Here is a 20,353-nt window from a genome sequence, read left to right as displayed (position 1 = left end):
ACACGCAAGGGGAGAGGTGAAGTAATGGAACCCTGAGGTTCCATCCATAAGAGAGCTCATGGGACTAAGAAGCCTTTGTCCACAACTACCCTGTGAGTCCTCTCAGGGAAGAGCAAAACCACTCAAGAGTTGTTCTCTCTACCCTAGACAGGGTCACAGGCGTGTCACGAATACCTTATGGTCAAAAGTACCAAAAGTTGCTGACAGATCTAAAAGAAAAAACATGGACACCTGAACATAATCAGATCTAACACCAGACTGTCATACGTCAAGGAAACCCAAGGGCTCCAGACATTGTCAGAGTTGACTCACCACAACCTTCTCAACAATCTTCCTTGGAAACTGAGTGATGAGAAATAATGTGACAATTAGCAGAATTCTCAATGCCTGTTTCCTTCCTGGCTGACTTTACTGGCCAAGGAGGACATGAGTTCAGCTTGCAGGCCATAACCCTAAGCTCTTTGAACTTTTCCAGAGTCTTGTTGAGTGGCGCCGGCTAAAACTCAGAGAAAGCTGCATTTGTTGCTAGCTTCAGTCCTGGTTTTGTCGTTATAGAGACTGACAATAAAGCATATATGCATATATATATGCAAAGCAGATGACAGGGATATATCAAGCAAATTTAAGGCCTACTTGTTATTTGTCCTTTTTGAAAACTCAACTTTTTCATGTTTTTCACTAGCTATCCATTGCACATAAGGATTCAGTTATGAAGAATAATGACAATAGATTAAAACAAGATATCTAATACAACTATGGCTTCTTTTATGAAGAACAAGATTTGCTATTGAGACAGCTGGGCACATGCACAAAGAAACTCGTCTCTATTTTGTTGCAGATCCTGTTCTTTGCAAAACCATTCAGCCAGCCCAGGAACTCTACTACTGAACTTCCTGAACAGTTTCACAAAGACCAGGACCTTCTTTAAAAAGCCAACTCAGGTGGGGAGGCTCTTGTGCCAGCAGAACAGTTTCATGATGAACAGGATACTTGACAAAAAACTCACTGATCTGTCGAAGATCCAGGTCTTTCACTAAGTAGGTGTTCTCTGTTGAAAATCATCTTTTCTGACAAAACACAGATGCCACTGGGCTAGCAAAATCCATTCCCTGTACACCATAATAGCCACTACTTTCAATACAGGAAGCACTACTGTGTGCAAATGACAAAAGATGGTGGTGTATTACTCTCATTAACTATGCAAAAATCCTTCTGCATACTGTATCAGAGAATGGCAGTAGGCAACAGAGAACACATTCTCCAATGATCTGATTATGATGAATAATGCTGTCAATTTTTTCCTACTTTTTGTTCATTAACAAAATAATTACATGATGCCAGAAAGACCTCCAAATAAACTCTCACCATAAAAAAATGTCTATTATCTCTAGTGTTCAGTTTTTAAGCTAGAAAGATCACAAGCTGCGGAATGTGAATTTTTCTGACCCATGTTAAATGATTCAAATTCAGAAACTCATGAACAGATTTTATGGAGGTTCCTCAGAAAATTTAAGCTTTACTTGAGGCCCAGCATTGAATCCAGACCAGAGTCCCAGTTCAGTTCTTAACCTCAAGAATACCGCCAAGTCAACAAATTGGGTCTCCTAGCTGCAAAGCTGGAGATCTAGTTTTTAACATTACCATATCTAACCGCCCAACCTGTCCCAAACCACAGCTTGATGGATCTTCCAGAAGAACTTGGCTTGCAGTTGGAAACCACCAGCCAAAGGGATGTCATATGTGACAGGGTCAGGCCAGATGGCTACAGGAGAGTGCTGGAAGGCAGATATATTCGCCCCCGGATAAGCAGGTCCCTTTTTCCTTGGTAGCCGAACAGGGGTTACTCTAGGTTAATTATGACACCTGGGGCCAATCAAGGGCCTGCCAGAACCCGTTAAAAGCTTCCCCTCCAGACAGATAGGGGTGCGCGATAGGAGCTGAGGGAGGAAGGTGAGCTCCTGGACAGCTAGGCAGTGATGACACTGACAAGCATTAGGAGAGAAGCCACGCAGGTACAGAGGCAAAGGACCGGAGATCCCTGCCCAACAGGGAGGACGGCCCTTCTGGGCCCCGGAGGTCTGAGGGAAGAGACCTCGCCAGAGGGGAGAGACTGAGCTGGGTGTCTGGTCTGTTGCCACCATGCCTGAAGGGGCAACCATAGACTGAGAGGCTCCCTGCGACTCCCTCTGTCAGGGAGGCTGGGAGGAACCCTGCTCTGGGAGCAGGGTGTGGACAGTAAACCCAGGGGCGTGTGGAAGATCCTGAGGGAAAAGCGGAATACCCGAGCCTGCCGCTAAACGGAAGCGCGGGACCCTCTGTGGTGGAGAGGAAGCTCTGGCACTCATATTGGTGTTATGACAGAGCACAATACTGCTGGATGGAATTGTGCAATGGACTCCCCAAATATGGGCACGTCTCAATTCCCACACAAAGAAATCAGGCCTTAGCCTAGCTGGCGGAGCAGTCCCTAATCGCTGTGAAATATTTGCAAATCACAAAGACTTGCCTATCCCCATATTAAGAACCCAGACAAGGAAAGACAGCTAAGGCTGATGAAAAAGGGCTGAGTAACACTGCTTGTTCTTCATGCATATAATCTCTTGTCACATTCTACACTTGAAATACATAGCCACTGTCACACTCTCTAAAAGTATCTAAACAGCAACCTCATTTCCCACTTTTGGTGGTTGTTTCCTCAAGTACCATTGCACAAATGTGTAAGAACATCCCAAAGAAGCAACACAGTAGCACCGGATAAAAAACGGTAAGTGATGACCCAGATAAGCAGCTACAAAGAGCAGCAAATGTTAAAGTAGGAAAGAAGGTCTAATGCAAATAATGGCACTGAGGGAGAACAGTGCAGCTGACACTTTAAATGTCTGAATCACACACTGTAATCTCTGCCCCATGTACAGTATCTGCTGGGTACAGACAGAGCAAGGCAGTAATGAATCCTCTGATGAGTTGCACCAGCACTCAGCCCCTGTGAGACTGCAAAATGACAGCTAGCCTGTCATTCACCAGATAACCAGATTGCATCACATCAGTTCTCTCAAAATGTGAAAGGGTATTCCTTCCACAAAGACACTGGTACTTTGGGGCTCCCTGTTGAGAGCTGTTTACCCAGGAAGCACTTTGTTACATACAATAGTCTCATCATGAGCTTGTTGTGCACTGATGAACACCACTGCATGATCGGCACACATGTAGGTGCTCAGGTACAAGTCAGGGCAAACAACGTCCACATCTACTGCTCAGTACCCTCGGCTGCCATACAAAGCTGGGAACCTTTCAATACATGTGGAAAGGCCGTGCCTATTTGGAAAAAAATGGCTATACCTGAAGACAACAGTTAGAAAAACAAACAAACAAACAAAAAAGATCTAACCAGCAGAAAGGAAAAGGAAACAAAACTGAACGGGTTACAGCTAGAATGGGCACTAAAGATCCTGAAGTCCCACTACACCTTTGAGAAGCCATGAACCATCACATGCCACTGGCTGGATGGGGAGCTGCCAGAGTGGTGTGCCTAAAACCACTGTAGGAAGTGATTTTCCCACTGCCTTCTCCGTTATCTTGTGGTCCTCTATCGTACACTGTCATACCGTAGAATTTTTTTGTTTGTTATTGTGTGTTGCAATATGAACTAGTAGTCTGTATTTTTCTAACAGTGTTTCATTCTGTTTTAGAATCTGGAAAGTATATGGAATGTATTTCTGAATGTCACTATTTTCCCCCACCCAGGTTAAGCCATACAAAGAGTAGTAAATTTGAGAATGTGTAAAAGTTCTCAGTTGTCAAGGTATTGCAGAGATCATAATGGAAACTGAAGAATGCTGTTGTGCAGACAGTATACTAAACTGTAAATCCGTGAATTACCAAATAAATGATTTTGGTGTGGATCCACAGGAGCAGAACACATACCTCAATAGAGGGGAGTGGTGACAAAAACATGACTTCAAATACACATTGTGGGTCACATAAAAAGAAAACAGTCAGATGTAAGGTAAAAAGGACAAAACAAAGAATTTGGAAAAGGGGACTGAGCCAAGAACCCCAGAAAACAGCAGTCATATGCAATCACAGAATTCACCAAGGCTCATGGATGTGAATAGTTGGCCCTTTGTGAAACATTTTTTCAAACTGCAGCATAAGGTGCAGGCACTGATGGCTAGAAAGTAGCTATGTGGGGGTTATGAGCAGCAGCAGTGAAGTGCAAAGATCATACACAATACTCTGAGCTTTCTAGGACTCCCTGACTGAGCACCACCCACCTAGGCACACAGGACCTGCTCAGGGTTTGCGCAGCAGGATTTCTAAGCATTTAATGACTTTGCTTCAGAGACACAGAGTTCAGGACCCCACTCTGCTAGGCACTGTACAGACTTCAGACAACAGCCGCAGAACCAAAGAGCTCATGATTCAATTTACATGTCGCAGAGGATGGAACAGGTAGACAAAAAGACAAATGGAGTGGAGATGAATTGAATGGATGAGATGAATAAAAATGAATACAGTTAATTAGAGAAGCAGAAGTCAAAGGTCACCATTTGCCTGACCAGTGCCAGCTGGCAGTGATTTGTAGCCATCACAGCAGAGGTAAGTTTTAATGAGCTATTTATGAAAGGATAAAGTGACAACTTTACGAATTTTGACAGAACGTTTTCTGCACTCACATGGAGCTGTATAGGAGAAAGCCTGGAGGTGTTTGAGGGACAAGGGAATAATTAGACAACTGAAGCTGGCATTTTAGCAAAGTGAAGGCTGGGGTCAACAGCTCAATAAACTAGTAGATCTGTTAGACAGAATGGTGTCTATGGGTCTTAAAGACAAAACACTTGCATTTTATGTGGTGAAGAGAAGGGGCCAGTGGAGAGAAATGAAGAGCCAGTGATGTGATCAGGGATGAGCCAAAAAAATGAAGAGAAGAAAAATTTAATTGCCTAAGCAACAATGCTAGGAGCCTGGTAATAAACAAGAAGAGTTAGAATTGCTCATTTTATGAACACAAATTTGATCTAGTTACCATTACTGAAACCTGGTGGGATGATTTGCATGATTGGAATACTAAAATCAGTGGTTACAACCTGCTTAGGAAGGATCAAGTAGACAAAAGAGGAGGGGGACTGGCACGCTAGATCAAAAATGGCATTACCTGTTTGTGAGTCACTAATAACTAGCAAGAAAATGCTTTTGACTGCTTACGGATAAATATCCTAACAGATAAAGCACAAGATGGGCTATTAGTTGGTGTCTGCTACAGACCCCAAATCACACTAGGGAACAGGATGACCAGCTCCTTATGCACCTATCTACAATGTGTAGGAAAAAAAGCTGTGTGATCATGGGGGACTTCTATTTGAGTGACATACACTGGAGGTCTCATGCTGCCAATACGAAAACATCCTTGGAATTTTTAAGTATTATCTATGACACGGACGGCCAAACTTACTGATCCTCCGAGCTGCACACAACAATCTTCAGAAGTTCGAGAGCTAGGACACACTCGCAGGAGCTTGCGGCTTCATCCCTGTGGGAGGCGCCTGCCGGGGCTTGGGGCTTCATCCCCACTCCTGCTGAAGCCCCATGCCCCAGCAGGCACGCCCCACAAGGCTGAAGGTCTGAGAACCCCTTCCCTTCTGCAAAACAGAGGCAACATGTGGGGGAGACACGTGGGGTCATGATTTTGGCTAGGGTTTGCTAGTCCCACTCAGAGGAGACAAAAATTGGGGGAGTGGTAAATAATGAAGAGAACAGGTCATTAAAACACAGTGATCAGGATTGGTTCGTAAGCTGGGTCAAGCAAACAATATGCATTTTAGTAGGCTAAATGGAAATGTACAAATCTACAAACAAGGAATGTAGGCCATATTTACAGGACAGGGGATTCTATCCTGGAAACCAGTGACTCTGAAAAAGATTTGGGGTTTGTGATGGATAATCAACTAAGCATGAGCTCCCAGGGCTAATGAGATCCTTGGATGCATAAACAGGGGAATTTTAAGTAAGAGGAGAGAGGTTATTTTATGTCTGGTAAAATCACTGCTGGAACATAATGTCCACAATTCAAGAAGGATGTTGATGAATTGGAGAGTGTTCAGGGAAGAGCCACAAGAATGATTAAAGGGTTAGAAAACATTCCTTATACTGACTGACTCAAGAGCAAAATCGGTTTAGCTTAACACAGAGAAGGTGAAGGGGTAACTTGATTCCAGTCTATATATACCTACATGGAGAACAAATGTTTGATAATGGGTTCTTTAGTCTAGCAAGGGAAGGTATAACACAACTCAATGGCTGGAAGTTGTGGCTGGACAAATTCAAACTGAAATGCATAAATTTTTAACAGTGAGGGTAATTAACCATTGGAACAATTTACCAAGGGTCATGGTGGATACTCCATGGCAATTTTAAAATCAAGATAGGATTTTTTCTAAAAGGTCTGTTCCAGGAATTGTTTTGGGACGTTCTATGGCCTGAGTTACACAGCAAGTCAGACTAGATGATCACAGCGGTCCCTTCTGGCCTTGGAATCTATGATCCTTGAAGCAGCATTCTCTAACTGACTTGGCTGATGTCAAGGTCAGAAGGCAGGAGAGATTACAATAGTTTGAGGTCTTGTCTACATGCACAAGTTGCATCAGTTGAATTAAAGGTATGATGTTAAACTGATTCAGTGAAGCTGGTGCAAATGTGAGCGTGGACACTCTTACATCAGTTTAAACCTGATTTATGTAAGTTTAGCTTGCATCTGTACATTACACGAGTCATTTGACATACCTGTAATTAATTTGCATCAAATTACCGATATAAGATAAACTGACATAAACTGATCTTAAGTGATGTGTGTTCACTTACAAAACTGTACTGGTTTAACATCACAATTTAATTAAACTGGTGTAATTTTATGTCTAGATCAAGCTTAGGTAAGAGATGATGAGGGCATGAAAAAGAGCCTAGGAAATTTGGACAGGCAGAAAATTTTAGAAATATTAGGGAGATACAAAAGGCAAGACTTGGAAATGGCCTGGATGTGTGGATGAACAACGAGGGCTGAGTTAAAAGTGATGCCCAGATTAAAAAGCTGAATAGCTGGGGAAAGGGTGGTGTTATCCATGGCAATGGAGAAAATAGGAAAAGAGGAAGACTTGAGGTGTGAGGATCAAAAGCTCAGTTTTGGCCATTTAGAGTTTAATATAATGGCTGGTCATCTATGAAGAGAAGTCAGAGACAGGCCCAGATTAATGACTAGATGGACTAAGAGTGATAGGAAGGAAGGGGAAAAGGAATGTGGAGAGAGGAGATGAGGAGTCATTTAGGAGTTTATCAATTTTCTTTTTGGAAAAGTCAGCGAGGTCTTGAGTAGGGAGAGAAGTGGGGCAAAAGGGAGTGTTACGTGGTGCATATATGGCTGGAATGAGAGAAGTGGTATTCAACTGGGGTGGAGATGTACAGTTGCTTGGCCAGGAAAATGTCACAACTGGAAGTGAGAACAAATTTGCAGGGGTGGAAGTCAGCATAATTATGGGACTTCTGCCAGAGACAGTCAGCTTCCCAGGGCAAGAGCAGAGGGAGAGGACATGGGGAATGAGCCAGGGTATATTTTGTAGTGGGAGAGAAGTGTAAAGACACTGAGGGTAAAGGATTTGCCAAGTGCTCGTAACTCTAGCCAGCTTGTACTCTTCCTGCCTTCCATTGAGGACTATTTTCCTTGGCAAGTGGGAGATCTCATGCATGCATCCAGTCAGTCAGTTACGTGTCTGTGGTGATCCTGACTATTAGAATTCTCATCAGTTGCTTCCCTCTGGAAAGATTTCTGGATTTGGTCCACAATACCAAGGACTGAAGGACAGCAGCTGACATAATGATTTGCTTGGTATGTCTCCAGTCAACAATTCCCCACTGAGGGAAGAAATACCTGCAGATGTCTCATATGGAAGATAATCCAATGAACTATATCTGAACAATAAGAGACCTAGAAGCTTGAAGGGCCTGCCAGAATATGGTAGTAGAGGGAGCCAAACTGGATTTGATCCAGATCCCTGATTTGAGGAAGGGCTGAACCAAAAACTAACATTGTGATACTCAATCTTCAGAAAGGCAGAAGTTTAAAAGTGAGGAAGCTACCTAGAAATATACCAAAGACAAAATATAAACTATTAACATCTTTATAATAAGCATGGTAGCTATTTAATCACAGCTAGAAGACATGCAATCTTGTAAACAAAACAGAAAAAGGAAGGCAAGGAGGAAAAAAGTATGGTTAAATGGCAAAGAGTTAGGTTCAAGAAATTCCAACCAAAATGAAGAGAGCAGTAAGTAAATAGGGCCCTACCAAATTCACGGCCATGAAAAACACATCACGGACTGTGAAATCTGGTCTCCCCCTGTGAAATCTGGTCTTTTACCCTGTACTATTCAGATTTCACAGGGGAGACCAGCATTTCTCAAACTGGGGTTCTGACCCAAAAGGGCGTTGCAGGGGGGTGTGTGTGTCACAAAGTTATAAAGTATGGGGGTCGCAGTATTGCCACCCTTACTTCTCTGCTGCCTTCAGAGCTGGGCAGCTGGAGAGCGTCAAGTGTTGGCCGGGCGCCCAGCTCTGAAGTCAATATCCACCAGCAGCAGCGCACAAGGGTGGCAATACCATACTGCGCCACCCTTACTTCTGCGCTGCTGCCTTCAGAGCTGGGTGGCCGGAGAGCGGCGGCTGCTGACTGGCAGGCAGCAGCGCAGAAGTAAGAGTGGCAATACCATACCATGCTATCCTTACCTCTGCGCTGGTGCTGGAGGCGGCTCTGCCTTCAGAACGGGGCTCCAGCAGCAGTGCAGAAGTAAGGGTAGCAATACCGCAACCCCCCCACAATAACCATGCAACCCCCTCCTCCCATTCCTTTTTAGGGCTAGGAACCCTACAATTACAACACTGTGAAATTTCAGATTTAAATAGTTCAAATCACGAAATTTTACAATTTTAAAAATCCTATGATTGTGAAATTGACCAAAATGGACCGTGAATTTGGTAGGGCCCTAAACATAAACTCTGGCAAATAAAATCTAAACAGGAATTTAGAAAATAAAAGAGGGAATTTAGAGCATAAAAAGACAAGCAGAGAAAAACAAACAAGAAATTCCATTTCCTCAGCTCTTGCTTTCATGAAGTAGGTCTTCTGTGATGGCAGTCCTGGACCAGGCTGATTTCCACTGCTATGAACTTGTTCTCTCATCCTTCAGTTTTTCCAGCTTCCTAGCCAAGCACGCTTCTCCACCCTGACTGTCTTCCCACCTGAAACCTCAGCTACGTATTCGCCACTTCTAATTCTCTCCTTAAGCCCTTCTCCCTTAACTTCCCTGTCTGCTCAAGATCATACTGATTTTCTCAAAGATGTATTGAGAAGGTGTGATGTTATCTGATTAAAATATGACCATGTAGATCATTGTTGCTACCACTCTCATATAATTGCAACAGATCTTATACAAGTAAGGTGTCAATAGAAAGGTTATTATTTGCTGAATATGATTATACTATTTAAAAACATGTACCATTTTTGTACTTGAAGTTATGAATACTAACTATGTACCTGTATTTCAAATGTTTGCTCACGTAGTAACACCCACAAGGTATTTAGCCTGCACATCCTGAAGGAACTATTCAAGTTGGATTGCCCATCAAAGAACACTTAACTCACATTGGAAGATGCCTATCTAAACTTAATGGACTTTCCTGTGAACATTCTAACTGGAGTATGGGGGATGGCCTCTACTATTACAAAGCGAAGGATACATGGACTTGTGACTTGCCCGTGTGACTCCAAACACCATCTTGCTACCTGTAACGTTCCACAGAGAGAACAACGGGTTTCCCTTCACTTGGGAGAAGCTATAAAAGGCCCTGGAAACATGTCCATTTTGTTTCTTTCCTGCTCAAATCTCTGGACTATGATGAACTTGTACTAATGGGAGCATTCTAACCCAAGGACTGAGGACCTTCCCATGATTTGGAAGCAACCAGAGACTTAACAAGCCAGCAGCTTATTCCATCACCGCTACAAGCCTGATCCAAGAAGTTTGCAATTATTGTATGTATGTGATTCCTTCAACCAATTTTAACTCTCATCTTTCTTTCTTTCTTTCTTTCTCTCTTTCTTTCTATAAATAAACCTTTATATATTAGATATTAAAGGATTGGCAACAGTGTGATTATTGGGTAAGATCTGAGTTATATATTGACCTAGGTATGTGGCTGCTCCTCTGGGATCAGAAGAACCCTTTTGTTTGACGAAATTGGTTTTAAATAACCACTCATCATTACGTCTAGTGTCTGGGTTTTGAATCCAGGACTGAAATACCTAAGGAGGCTGCATTTCTGACTTCTTGTTAGCCAGTGTGGCGAGACAGAAGTTTACTTTTGTTGCTGATTTGGTATATGTCATGGAAGAATAACCACCAGTTTTGGGGTCTGTCTGCCCTTTTTTCCAGCAGCTTGTCCTGGATTTGGTATTCTCAGTCATGACCCACGGATGCACGGAGACAGAAGCTTTGAAATGGCTACCACTTTCCCTCTTTCATCACTCTCTCCTACTTCTCCTGTGTCACAGAAACCAAGGTTTTTCATCCACTTTCCTCCTCTTGCCCCACCTGCTTCAGTGACCCTATCCCACCCCATCTCCTGGCTTGACACCAGTTCTCATTTCCTCCCTCACCGTTCTTCACTTCTCCCTCTTTTCTGGGTGATTCCACTCTAAATACAAGCATTCTTCATTCCTCCTCACCTTAAAAACCACTCACCCGTGACACTGTTTCTCTCTCCAATTACCATTCTGTCTCCCTTCTTCTTTTTATCTCTAAGCTCATTGAAAGTGTTATCTATAACTACTATCTGGAATTTCTTTGCTCCAATTCCATCCTAGATTCTTTCCAATTTGGCCTCCACTGTCTATGCTTCACTGAAACTGCTGTCAGCAAAGTTTATAACATCCTTTTCATGGCCATTTTTCAGAACTAATATTTCACTCTCATCCTCCTTGACTGTCAGATGCCTTTGACACAGCTGTGCTTACCTGCAGATCTTGTTTTACTTCAACTTTGGTGACTCAGTCTTCTCATTTTCCTCTTACCTCTCTAATCACTCCTTCACTGTTCGATCTGGAAGATCCTCGATATTCCCCCCTCCAACCTTCAGTGGGGATCCTTCCTCTTCCCCCTCCACATCTTACATGCATGTGATTTTGTTTAAAAAGGAACACTTCAACTATCATCTTTATGTTGATAAATCACAAATCTACCTGTTTACTCTGGACCTGTATCCTTTCATTTAAAGTAAAATCTCTGCCTGTTTTTCTCTGTGGATCTTCAGCTGTCAGCATAAGGTCAACATGTTCCAAACTGAGCTTGTGATTATTTCCCTGCCAAGCCCTTCCCTTCATCTTTTCCTCAGTTACTGTGGAGAAAACCACCATCATAACATCACCATGCTACCTATCACTCAGACCCATAGCCTGGGCTTCAGCTTTGACTCAGTCACCTCTCTAGGTTTACAAATCCAGGCTGTTTCTAAATCATGTTGCTTCTTACTACAGAACTTCTCCAAGATGTGGGCTTTCCTCTCCATCCACACAAAAATAAACCTGTATTTAAATAAAAAGCCTGATTTAAATAAATATTGTTTATAAAAACTACAAAAATCTGATCAAATTTTATCCACCCTGCTCATTGCCCAAGGCTAAGATTCACTGCTTGAGGATTAGAAACTTCCCCAATAGGCATGTTATTTTACAGTGGTCCATTATGGGATTTTAGACCTTCTGAAGCTTCTGGTATTGATCACTGATAAGAGTTAGGATACTAAACTAGATGGATGGCTGATCTGATCAGGTATGGCAATTCCTATGTTCCTAATCAGGAAACAGTTTTATGCTACAGGTTCATTCCCAGAAACCAGATCTCCATTACAAGCAGCTCTTTTAGGGCATTACCTGCCCATGCAAAGCTTTGAAATTATGGAAATACCAAGCAGAGAGGGATATTCCACACATTTTGCCTCCCAGACATCATTTTATCTGCTGCCTATATAAAAAACTCAGACCACAACAGAAAAGTGACTTGTATTTCCAACAGGTGGAGAGAGACACTACACTGGCCATATTTACCTGACTTGCAGATTAAAGTTAATGGAACTGTACACAAGACTAGAGTCTGCACTGGAGTAAATGTTTGCTGGATAAGGCTCTTAGATACATCAAGCTGCTCACAAATTTTCCATCTCTCTCTTTTGATCTTCATCATTAGTTATACAGAAAGCTCAGCTGAGAGACTTGATGAAAGGTGCTGCTGAGTAATGTCTAACAAACTGAAAACCACAGGTCAGATTCTCAGCTAGTGCAAACCGGCACAGCTCCACTGAAGCTTCCTATTTTAACAGTATATGGAAAAATAAATTTCCCATTTACACCCATTGACATCAATGAGACTTAAGCATGTGGGTAAATTTAAGCATGTGCTGGAGAGCTTTAATGAATAAAGGCCATAGGTAGGATATGCTCTTTTAGATTGAGATGTCTGTGATTTCTTTAGTTACTCTAGGCAGAGAAAATTTACCACCACTCTTTTGGCTGATTACTAAAAGCAGATTTTCAATAATAAATAATAAATCAGAGCTAAAATGAGAGAGAGAGAGAGAGAGCGAGAGAGAGAGAGAGACTATTCTAACTGCACTGAAAGATCAACAGCATAGTTTTTGTAATACAAACAGAAACATTGACCGTTCCCTCAGGCCTGCTCTCCACACTATTTCTGACCAAATACTTTTACCAGCAAATTGAATAAATATCTCGACAACACTGAAGAAATTAGGCAATTAGGCAGCTGTTCTGTCCGTCAACATTTTTTAACAATCAATTAGAAAAGCCTACATAATTTCAAGAAACAAATAAGAGGACACAAATTATAGAACTGTTCAGCATGATGTCAACATCCACACTGCTCTCAATGTAAGAATATCTGACGTAATTATGTTTTTTATTTCTGTGTACTGCAGAATAATAATGCATAAAAGAAAAAACATAATGAAAACTCTTATGGTTAGCTATTTATTAACTGAGGGCATTTGGGGGGGTTCAGATATTTTTTGCAACAGCAAAGTATTACACTACAATTGTAGGCCATCTGTGTGCTGAAACGTAACACTAGTCAGATGAACAATACTTTCCTCCTATCTGATCAACCCTCTGAAATGCTGACAATTACAAACACAAAACTTTTCATTTCACTGCATCATGAAATGTTCAATTCCTATAAGCCTAGGTCTTGGTGCTTGAACACATTCATTTCTTCTAGTATTAGATACCAAAACGTATGCTCACAGTTTTCAAATATCTAATAATGTTAGCTCCTCCACTTTGACCACAAAGATTTGACATTTTTGCCTTTTCAGGTAATCTCAACATATTAATCACACATCTTAGAACTGCTGAGTTCTCCTCCATTCAATTCTCGTCAGCTTTGGTTCCTTGCCAGTTCTACAGGTTTATGATAAGCCATGCACTTTAAAGTTTCAAAGCTACCAATATCAACCTAAAGAGGCTGAAACGTGTGTACTTTCTGACATGGAAATAAAGGTAATTTGAACAGCAAAAGATCTACACATCCTTCAGATAGTTCCCTTTAGTCACTGCTTAGCCAAACAATACATATTTAATGCTTAGTATTTCCTGATAATCAGCTCGACCATCTCCCTAATCATTTTCTTCTCTTCTCTAAAGTCTCTCCACTAGATCACCATTTTTCTTGCAATAAGGAAGCAGAAATTGACTATAATATACTAGATGCAGATGCCACAGACCTGTACAGAGTAGGGACTATAACTTCCCAGCTCCATGATACAATGGTGTCCCAGCTTATGTAGCCCAAACTGCATTCTCTTTTTTCACCTTGCTATCCTTCAGTGAAAATTCATTTCCATCCTGCTGTCCAGTAGTACTCATAAGTGCTTTTTGGCATGACTGCTTTCACCCTTTCCTCGAACATCTGGTACCTGGATTGTTTTCACTTAGATATATTAGTTTCCAGTTTCCCAATTTGATCATTTTATTATTTTCTGGCTGTTTTCTAATGTGTCTTGGCCCCTATATGTATTTTCTCTATCCTCAATAAAGTTGGCAACTCCTCCCAATTTAGAGTCATCTCCAGATTTAACATGCTGTTTACCTGCTCTTCTAGACCAGTGGTTTCAAACTTTTTTTCTGGCAACCCAGTTGAAGAAAACTGTTGATGCCCATGACCCAACGGAGCTGGGGATGAGGGGTTTGGCCTGTGGGAGGGGGCTCAGGGCAGAGGCAGAGGGTTGGGGTGTGGGAGTGAGAGCTGCAGGGTGGGACCAGGAATGAGGGATTCAGGGTGTGGGAGGGGGCTCTGGGCTGGGGCAGGGAGTGGGGATGCAGGCTCTGGGCTGGGGATGAGGGGTTAGGGGTGCAGGAGGGGGCTCTGGGTTAGGGGGGCTCAGGGCTGGGGCAGGGGATTGGGGCGCAGGCTTGGGGTACGGGCTTATCTCTGGCAGCTCCTGGTCAGCAGCACAGCCAGGGTGCAGACTCAGGCTTCCCACCTGTCCCGGCACCGTGGACCGCGCTGTGCCCTGGAAGTGGCCAGCAGCAGGTCCGTCTCCTAGGTGGAGACGTGCAAGCGGCTCTGTGCTGTTCTCACCCGCAGGTACAACCCCCCAAGTTCCCATTGGCCGGGAACTGGCCAATGGGAATGCGGAGCCAATGCTCGGGGTGGGGGCAGCACGTGGAACCCCATCACCCCTCTGCCTAGGAGCCGGACCTGTTGCTGGCCACTTCAAGGGTACAGTGCGGTGTCAGAACATGTAGGGACTACTAATTTTTACTGGCCGGCCGCCAGGTACCCTGGGTGCTGAGCAAGGCGACCCAGTGCCTTGCAATCCACGGTCCAGTACTGGGTCGCAACCCAATGTTTGAAAATTACTGGTCTAGACTATAAGTGAAAAAGTTAAATAAAGCATGATATAATACCAACACCTTAAATACCCCACTAGACATCTCCCAACATCTCAGTAAAATATAATGGGCCCTGATGTAACTCCTTTGATTTCATGGAGTTTTAAAATTAAATTCAAAGCATGTAAATATGATAATAGGCTGTAAACAAACTCAAAAGTGAAGAAATGCAATAGAGCTCAGATCAAAAGTCCACTGAAAGACTCTGACTTCAAAGGGCTTTGGATTTGCTCTTTTGTGAGGTACAAACAGTAATAGTAACTTGCCCACTTTACCCATATGTGGCAACTACTAGTTAAGGTGTTAAGGATTCAAGTGAGCATTATACCACACCGCCAAGTCAGGGTGTTGTGGACTTGCACTGCAACGAAGAGCTATGGAAAAGATTGTGTGTCAACCTGTTTTAACACGGCACAACAAACTCCCTTCTCTGTTGCTGAGGAGCTATATTGATCAGTGTGGGGACAGGGGACAAGGCCGTGACCCTGTCCGCCTTGCTCCTTTTGGGTGGCTTGCGCCTACAGGACATTAGAAGGGAATACAGTTGTGACTGGCCCTTGAATTGAGGTCTGGGTAGGAGGAAGGAGCTCCTTGTGCACCTATATCCAACCTGGCTCTAAATGTACTTCAATATATACAATATGCACCATATGATCATGTTAATGGCACTATGGGCGGGGTGGTGAACACTTCTGACATCGCTAAAAAGGCACAGTGGGCAAAGCAGAACATGATTTGGACAACAACTGGCCCCAGCCTGACTCCAATAAATATAGACTCTTGTGGGAAGCAAAAAGAAGGGGAAGCATGATGGCAATCAGAATGCCCTGAATATGAACCATTGATTAATTACACTGTGTTTCCAATATGTTTGTTACTGATTGTTCAGTTTGTAAAGCTCCTCAGTAATCTCACAAAAAGTAACAATGAGCTAATGCCTGTCCCTTGCAGTGATGCAATTCCCCAGCAAAGGCTAAGAGACCACTTGTGTCCCCCATACATATTTCTAAATTCTGACATGCTAACAAGCTACTACTACACTATAAAAGTACAGAAAATAATGGACTGAGAGGGGAGATAATGAAGTTTAATATTTTCAAGAACAGTATGCATTTCTAAATTCTGGTCAAGGAGATTACAACTCCTGAGTCCCAGCAAACTACTAGCTACTCGCACCCAGCCCCCAGGACAACCCTTTCAGTACAATATACCTGCATCCAACAGCCACAATCATCAGCATTATGAGGGGAAGAGATATCCTGTGCTTGTAGCATACCAACCTGGTCTCTGACTCAGCCAAGACTGCTCTTGGAGAGCAATTAGGGAGACAAGGTGGGTGAGGTCATATCTCTTATTGGACCAGCTTCAGTTGGTGAGACAGACAAGCTTACACAGAGATCTTTGGGAAGAAGCTTGCCTCTCTCACCAACCGAAGTTGGTCCAATAAAAGATATGACCTCACCCACCTTGCTTCCCTAATATTCTGGGACCAACACAGCTACAACAATATTGCACATAACAACAGGCAGACCATTCAAGCGTCTTCCTTACACAATAAGCACCACTAAAAAGGAAAGCTAAAATGTGTTCATAAAACTTGTCCTTTGGAACTGTTGGTATCTATCGTTATATAGTTTTTAAAGACTTAATTTCATCTGTCCTGAAGGAACTTCAATATTGTTCAATGAATTGACCCTGCAGGACCTAGAGGAAATAAGTTGAACTTTTAGTGTCCAGGTCTGTAGACTCTCTTTCAGCTTTCTCAGTGATAGCTCAATAAAGTTACCTTTGCAGCTACCAAATGTTACTGGACTACTTTTAGTATGCTCAATACTTAGGATATCCTATTAGTTATTTTGTTAAAAATATTTATTTTACACATATTTTCGAAGGCAATCGTAAACTTCATTGTAACTGCTATAGTAGATGATTGCAAAGTCCATTTATACCACATATATTTCAAGATTTCTTTGGTCTTGTGTGTTGAAATTTTGTCTTTTAGTCAAATAGTCAAAATAAGGAACTCCTGTATTAACCTTATTTTCCCTCGTATTTTAACCTCTCCTTGACAACCACTATTCAACACCTTTCACTCTGAGCATTTGTTGCAGCTGAAAGTGATTTTTTTCTTTGGTAAAAGTTGTTTTCAGGTAGTCAAACAATCTACAGCAATAAATCCTGACTTCAACTCACAATCCAGGCTTTGCAGCAGAACAAGAGACAAAACAATTGTTCCAAGATTCCCTCAACACCAACCACCACTAAACTAGAACTTGAATTGTATTACACACCATGCAATTAAGATCAACAAAATCAACAATGTGGCATTTTTTCTTCCTAATTGAATAAAATGATTCCACACTGGTAGATCATTAGTGGAGAAATCACATAATGAAACAAACAGCATTAACACCAGAAATATTCTTTGAAATGTTTAAAAAATGAGCGGCTGATGTATTCTGGGAAACTGCCTAAACATTTTAAAGAAAAATGTATAGATTTCTCACCTGTGGTAAATGTAATTGGAGACCCTCGCTGGGAATGGGCTGGCGAGATGGTGTCTGGTCCAGCTGCATGTTAAATAAGGATGCAAGAGCTGACTGAGCAGCCCGAGCCTTTGCAAGCTTTTTGTTCCTTCCCGATCCTTCAAAAGTTTGACCATCCACTGCCACTGCCATCACAAAGTTCTTAGCATGGCTTTCTCCACTTTCTGAGAGAAACTCATACTTCAACCCTGGCCGCAGCTCATTCAGAATCATCACAGGGTTCTTTCCACTGGTGGATGGATATGGTGATGGTGTGGGAAGAGGGGACTGGATAAGAGTACCGGCCACAGTGGATGAGGACAGACTGTAGTCTATACTGGAGCTATAAGATCCATCTCCATTGGACCCCAAATAAAAGGAATTGTCAGTCTGAACTGGTGTTTCAAATCCATTGAAAAGTGTGTCTGGGAAGTCTGCTTGGTCAGATGTAAAGTCTGTGTTTACAGAGAGTGTTCTCCCCATCGCTAGGTGTGCTTCAGATGCATTTGGAAACTGAACAAAAGATCTCAAAGCCTTTTCAGCAGCATGAAGCTTTGCCTTCTTTTTTGTAGGGCCAGATCCCTCAAACACCTGTCCATTAACTTCAACTGCCATCACAAAAATAGGGGCATGAACTGGTCCTGTTTGGGATAGAAGCTTGTACTGTAAACCAGGTTTAATTTCATTCAGTTGCATCAGAGCATTCTTTGGCAAAACAGGCCCTGGTGTTTTCTTCCTCTTCTTAGGGCGGAACTTGGAGTGTCCATTGCTGCCCTCCTCCAATGGGCGTTTTCTGCTGCTGCTACCACCACCATTGGAGAGTTGAGACCCCTCCCCGGTATTTTGCACACTGCCATCCTTAGGAAGAACGTTGTCCATGTTGCGGTTTTCTTTAACATCTGTGCTGCTTGAACCTGTGGTGCCCAGAAAGAGTAACTTACAATGCCTTCGTTGCAGGATCTTGTAAATGCAAAATTTATAGATTCCTTTATCTATCTTTGTAACTGGAAGTGATGTGTGCTTATAGGTTTATGTCTTTGCAGGACAAACAGAAAACCATAATTTTAATAACCCAAGAAATATCAGGTGCAGGTCTGAGTTACAAATTATGCATTTGACATTTTTATTAATACTGGGATTAAAAATTTGCACCATTTTTATTTTGCACTCAGATTACTTTTGAGACAAAAGGTCTATTTTTAAATTACTTTTGTTCTGAAAAATGTTCTAAACCCAGAAAGATTACTTATAATTTTAATCAACATTTTTGATACTTATATTTCAAAATCCTTCCATTAATAACTAATAAAAGGAACATTTAAGATGAGTACCAGTGAGATATAAGTTTTCATATTAATTCAAACCACTTCACTTTTATTTAAGCTCATGTTGTGGCTCGAGTATGGCATCTTACATGATTTTTATTTATTTTAAAAAGAGAAGTTATATAAAATCTGAGTAATTTAATTAATTTAATAAAAATAACAAGCTCCTTTTGTAGGTTCACTGGTTTAAGAGTGCATAAATATTATATATACCTTTTTCTTTTCATTTGCTTGAAACAACCCTACTTATATATCACCTATATAGATATTCAACTGTGTCCATTTTAACAATATTGCTCATTTAAATGACTAACTTCTGGTAACTGGGCTCTTATCTAGAATCATTTAAATGTTCATCCGAGAAGATTCCAACAAGAAACTGGAGCTTTTCACCCAACCACGCTGACTTGTTAACAGCCTGAACCAACTCCCACTGAAGCCAGTCAGACTCTTTCTTTCTTTTGACTTCGAAGGTAGTTAGATTAGACTGTAAACATGCACTGCAGAGTGGAATGAGCCAAACTCAGTGCCCATATTTATTCTTCTGATATCAGTCCTCAAAACTTGGAAGTAAAGTCTGTAATAGACATACTTCATCTCTCCTCAGAATTCTGTTAAAAAAATTAGGCTTAAATTATGTTGTTCCAGAAGAATAATATATATGGTTTTTGTACTATCATCTAGCAAGAAATTTTTATATTTCTAATAGTCATTTACACACAACTTTATAGTTCTTTGCAAAGGAAAAGCAATTGCTTTTATTTTAGACAGAGTTCCTATTCCAAACATCCCCCTAAAGACACAGCAATCCTTTATTAAGATAGTATTAGAAAGCAAGAAGATTTGTAATACATGTTCAGGTTAAACCTGACAAATTAATCATGTTGTACACTGATAATTATTCATGGAACTGATTTTTTTATATAAAAAAAAATTAAATTATTAAATTACTTTAACATAATATTTTTGAAATTAGGAACTTGGGTGCTGATATCATACTATGAGTTAGTTCTAAGAATTGTTCCTGCTGCAGCTTTTAAATCCTAATTTTTCTTAGGTGAAGAAACCGCTGCAAATAAAGAGTTTGAATTTATATTAGTCTATGTAAATTAAAATGCACTTTTAGTAGTTTAAGAGTTTCCAACCTTTCAGTTTTAAAGATTTCAAATATCTAGCAATATAATACACCCACAATGATAACAGATTATACAAATTAATCCAGAATTTAAATAAAACAAAGTGGAAATTTTCTTGCACTTTGATGGATTTCAAACTTTTGCTTAATTTTCCCAAATACTGGTGCACACACACCACTTCACCCAGTTTACAAAGCTGATGGAATGGTTACTAAATTTTCATTTATAACATCCTCCAGCAAAAGCTCGATAGGTTACTCCTTTCGGTGCTCGAAAAGAATAAAAGATCAAAAGAAAGAGCCAAAGTAGAAACATACATGTTGTTAACAAACAGGTATTGGACAATAAAAATTGGT

General features: G+C 41.5%; 1 protein-coding gene and 1 long non-coding RNA gene across 7 annotated transcripts in view; one reads left to right on the top strand and one right to left on the bottom strand.

The window, feature by feature from the left end:
• ADARB1 (adenosine deaminase RNA specific B1) overlaps positions 1-20,353 on the bottom strand; it is a 251,278-nt gene that overhangs the window by 53,906 nt on the left and 177,019 nt on the right. For 5 of the 6 annotated variants that reach the window (XM_037912791.2, XM_037912790.2, XM_043525846.1 and 2 more), the window contains one exon: positions 17,519-18,450. In XM_037912791.2, coding sequence (XP_037768719.1) covers positions 17,519-18,450 — 932 coding nt within the window. Of the gene's footprint in view, positions 1-17,518; positions 18,498-20,353 lie in introns of all 6 variants that reach the window. The other variant, XM_037912794.2, reaches the window with a different exon arrangement.
• LOC122462512 lies at positions 524-10,008 on the top strand. Its single transcript, XR_006285076.1, has 3 exons — positions 524-534; positions 3,520-3,523; positions 9,849-10,008. It is a non-coding gene; the product is annotated as an uncharacterized LOC122462512 (long non-coding RNA).

Source organism: Chelonia mydas, chromosome 11 (genome assembly GCF_015237465.2).
Source record: "Chelonia mydas isolate rCheMyd1 chromosome 11, rCheMyd1.pri.v2, whole genome shotgun sequence".
NCBI classification, from domain to species: Eukaryota; Metazoa; Chordata; order Testudines; family Cheloniidae; genus Chelonia; species Chelonia mydas.
Note: the sequence above shows the minus strand (reverse complement) of the source record. Positions and strands in the feature narration are given on the sequence as shown.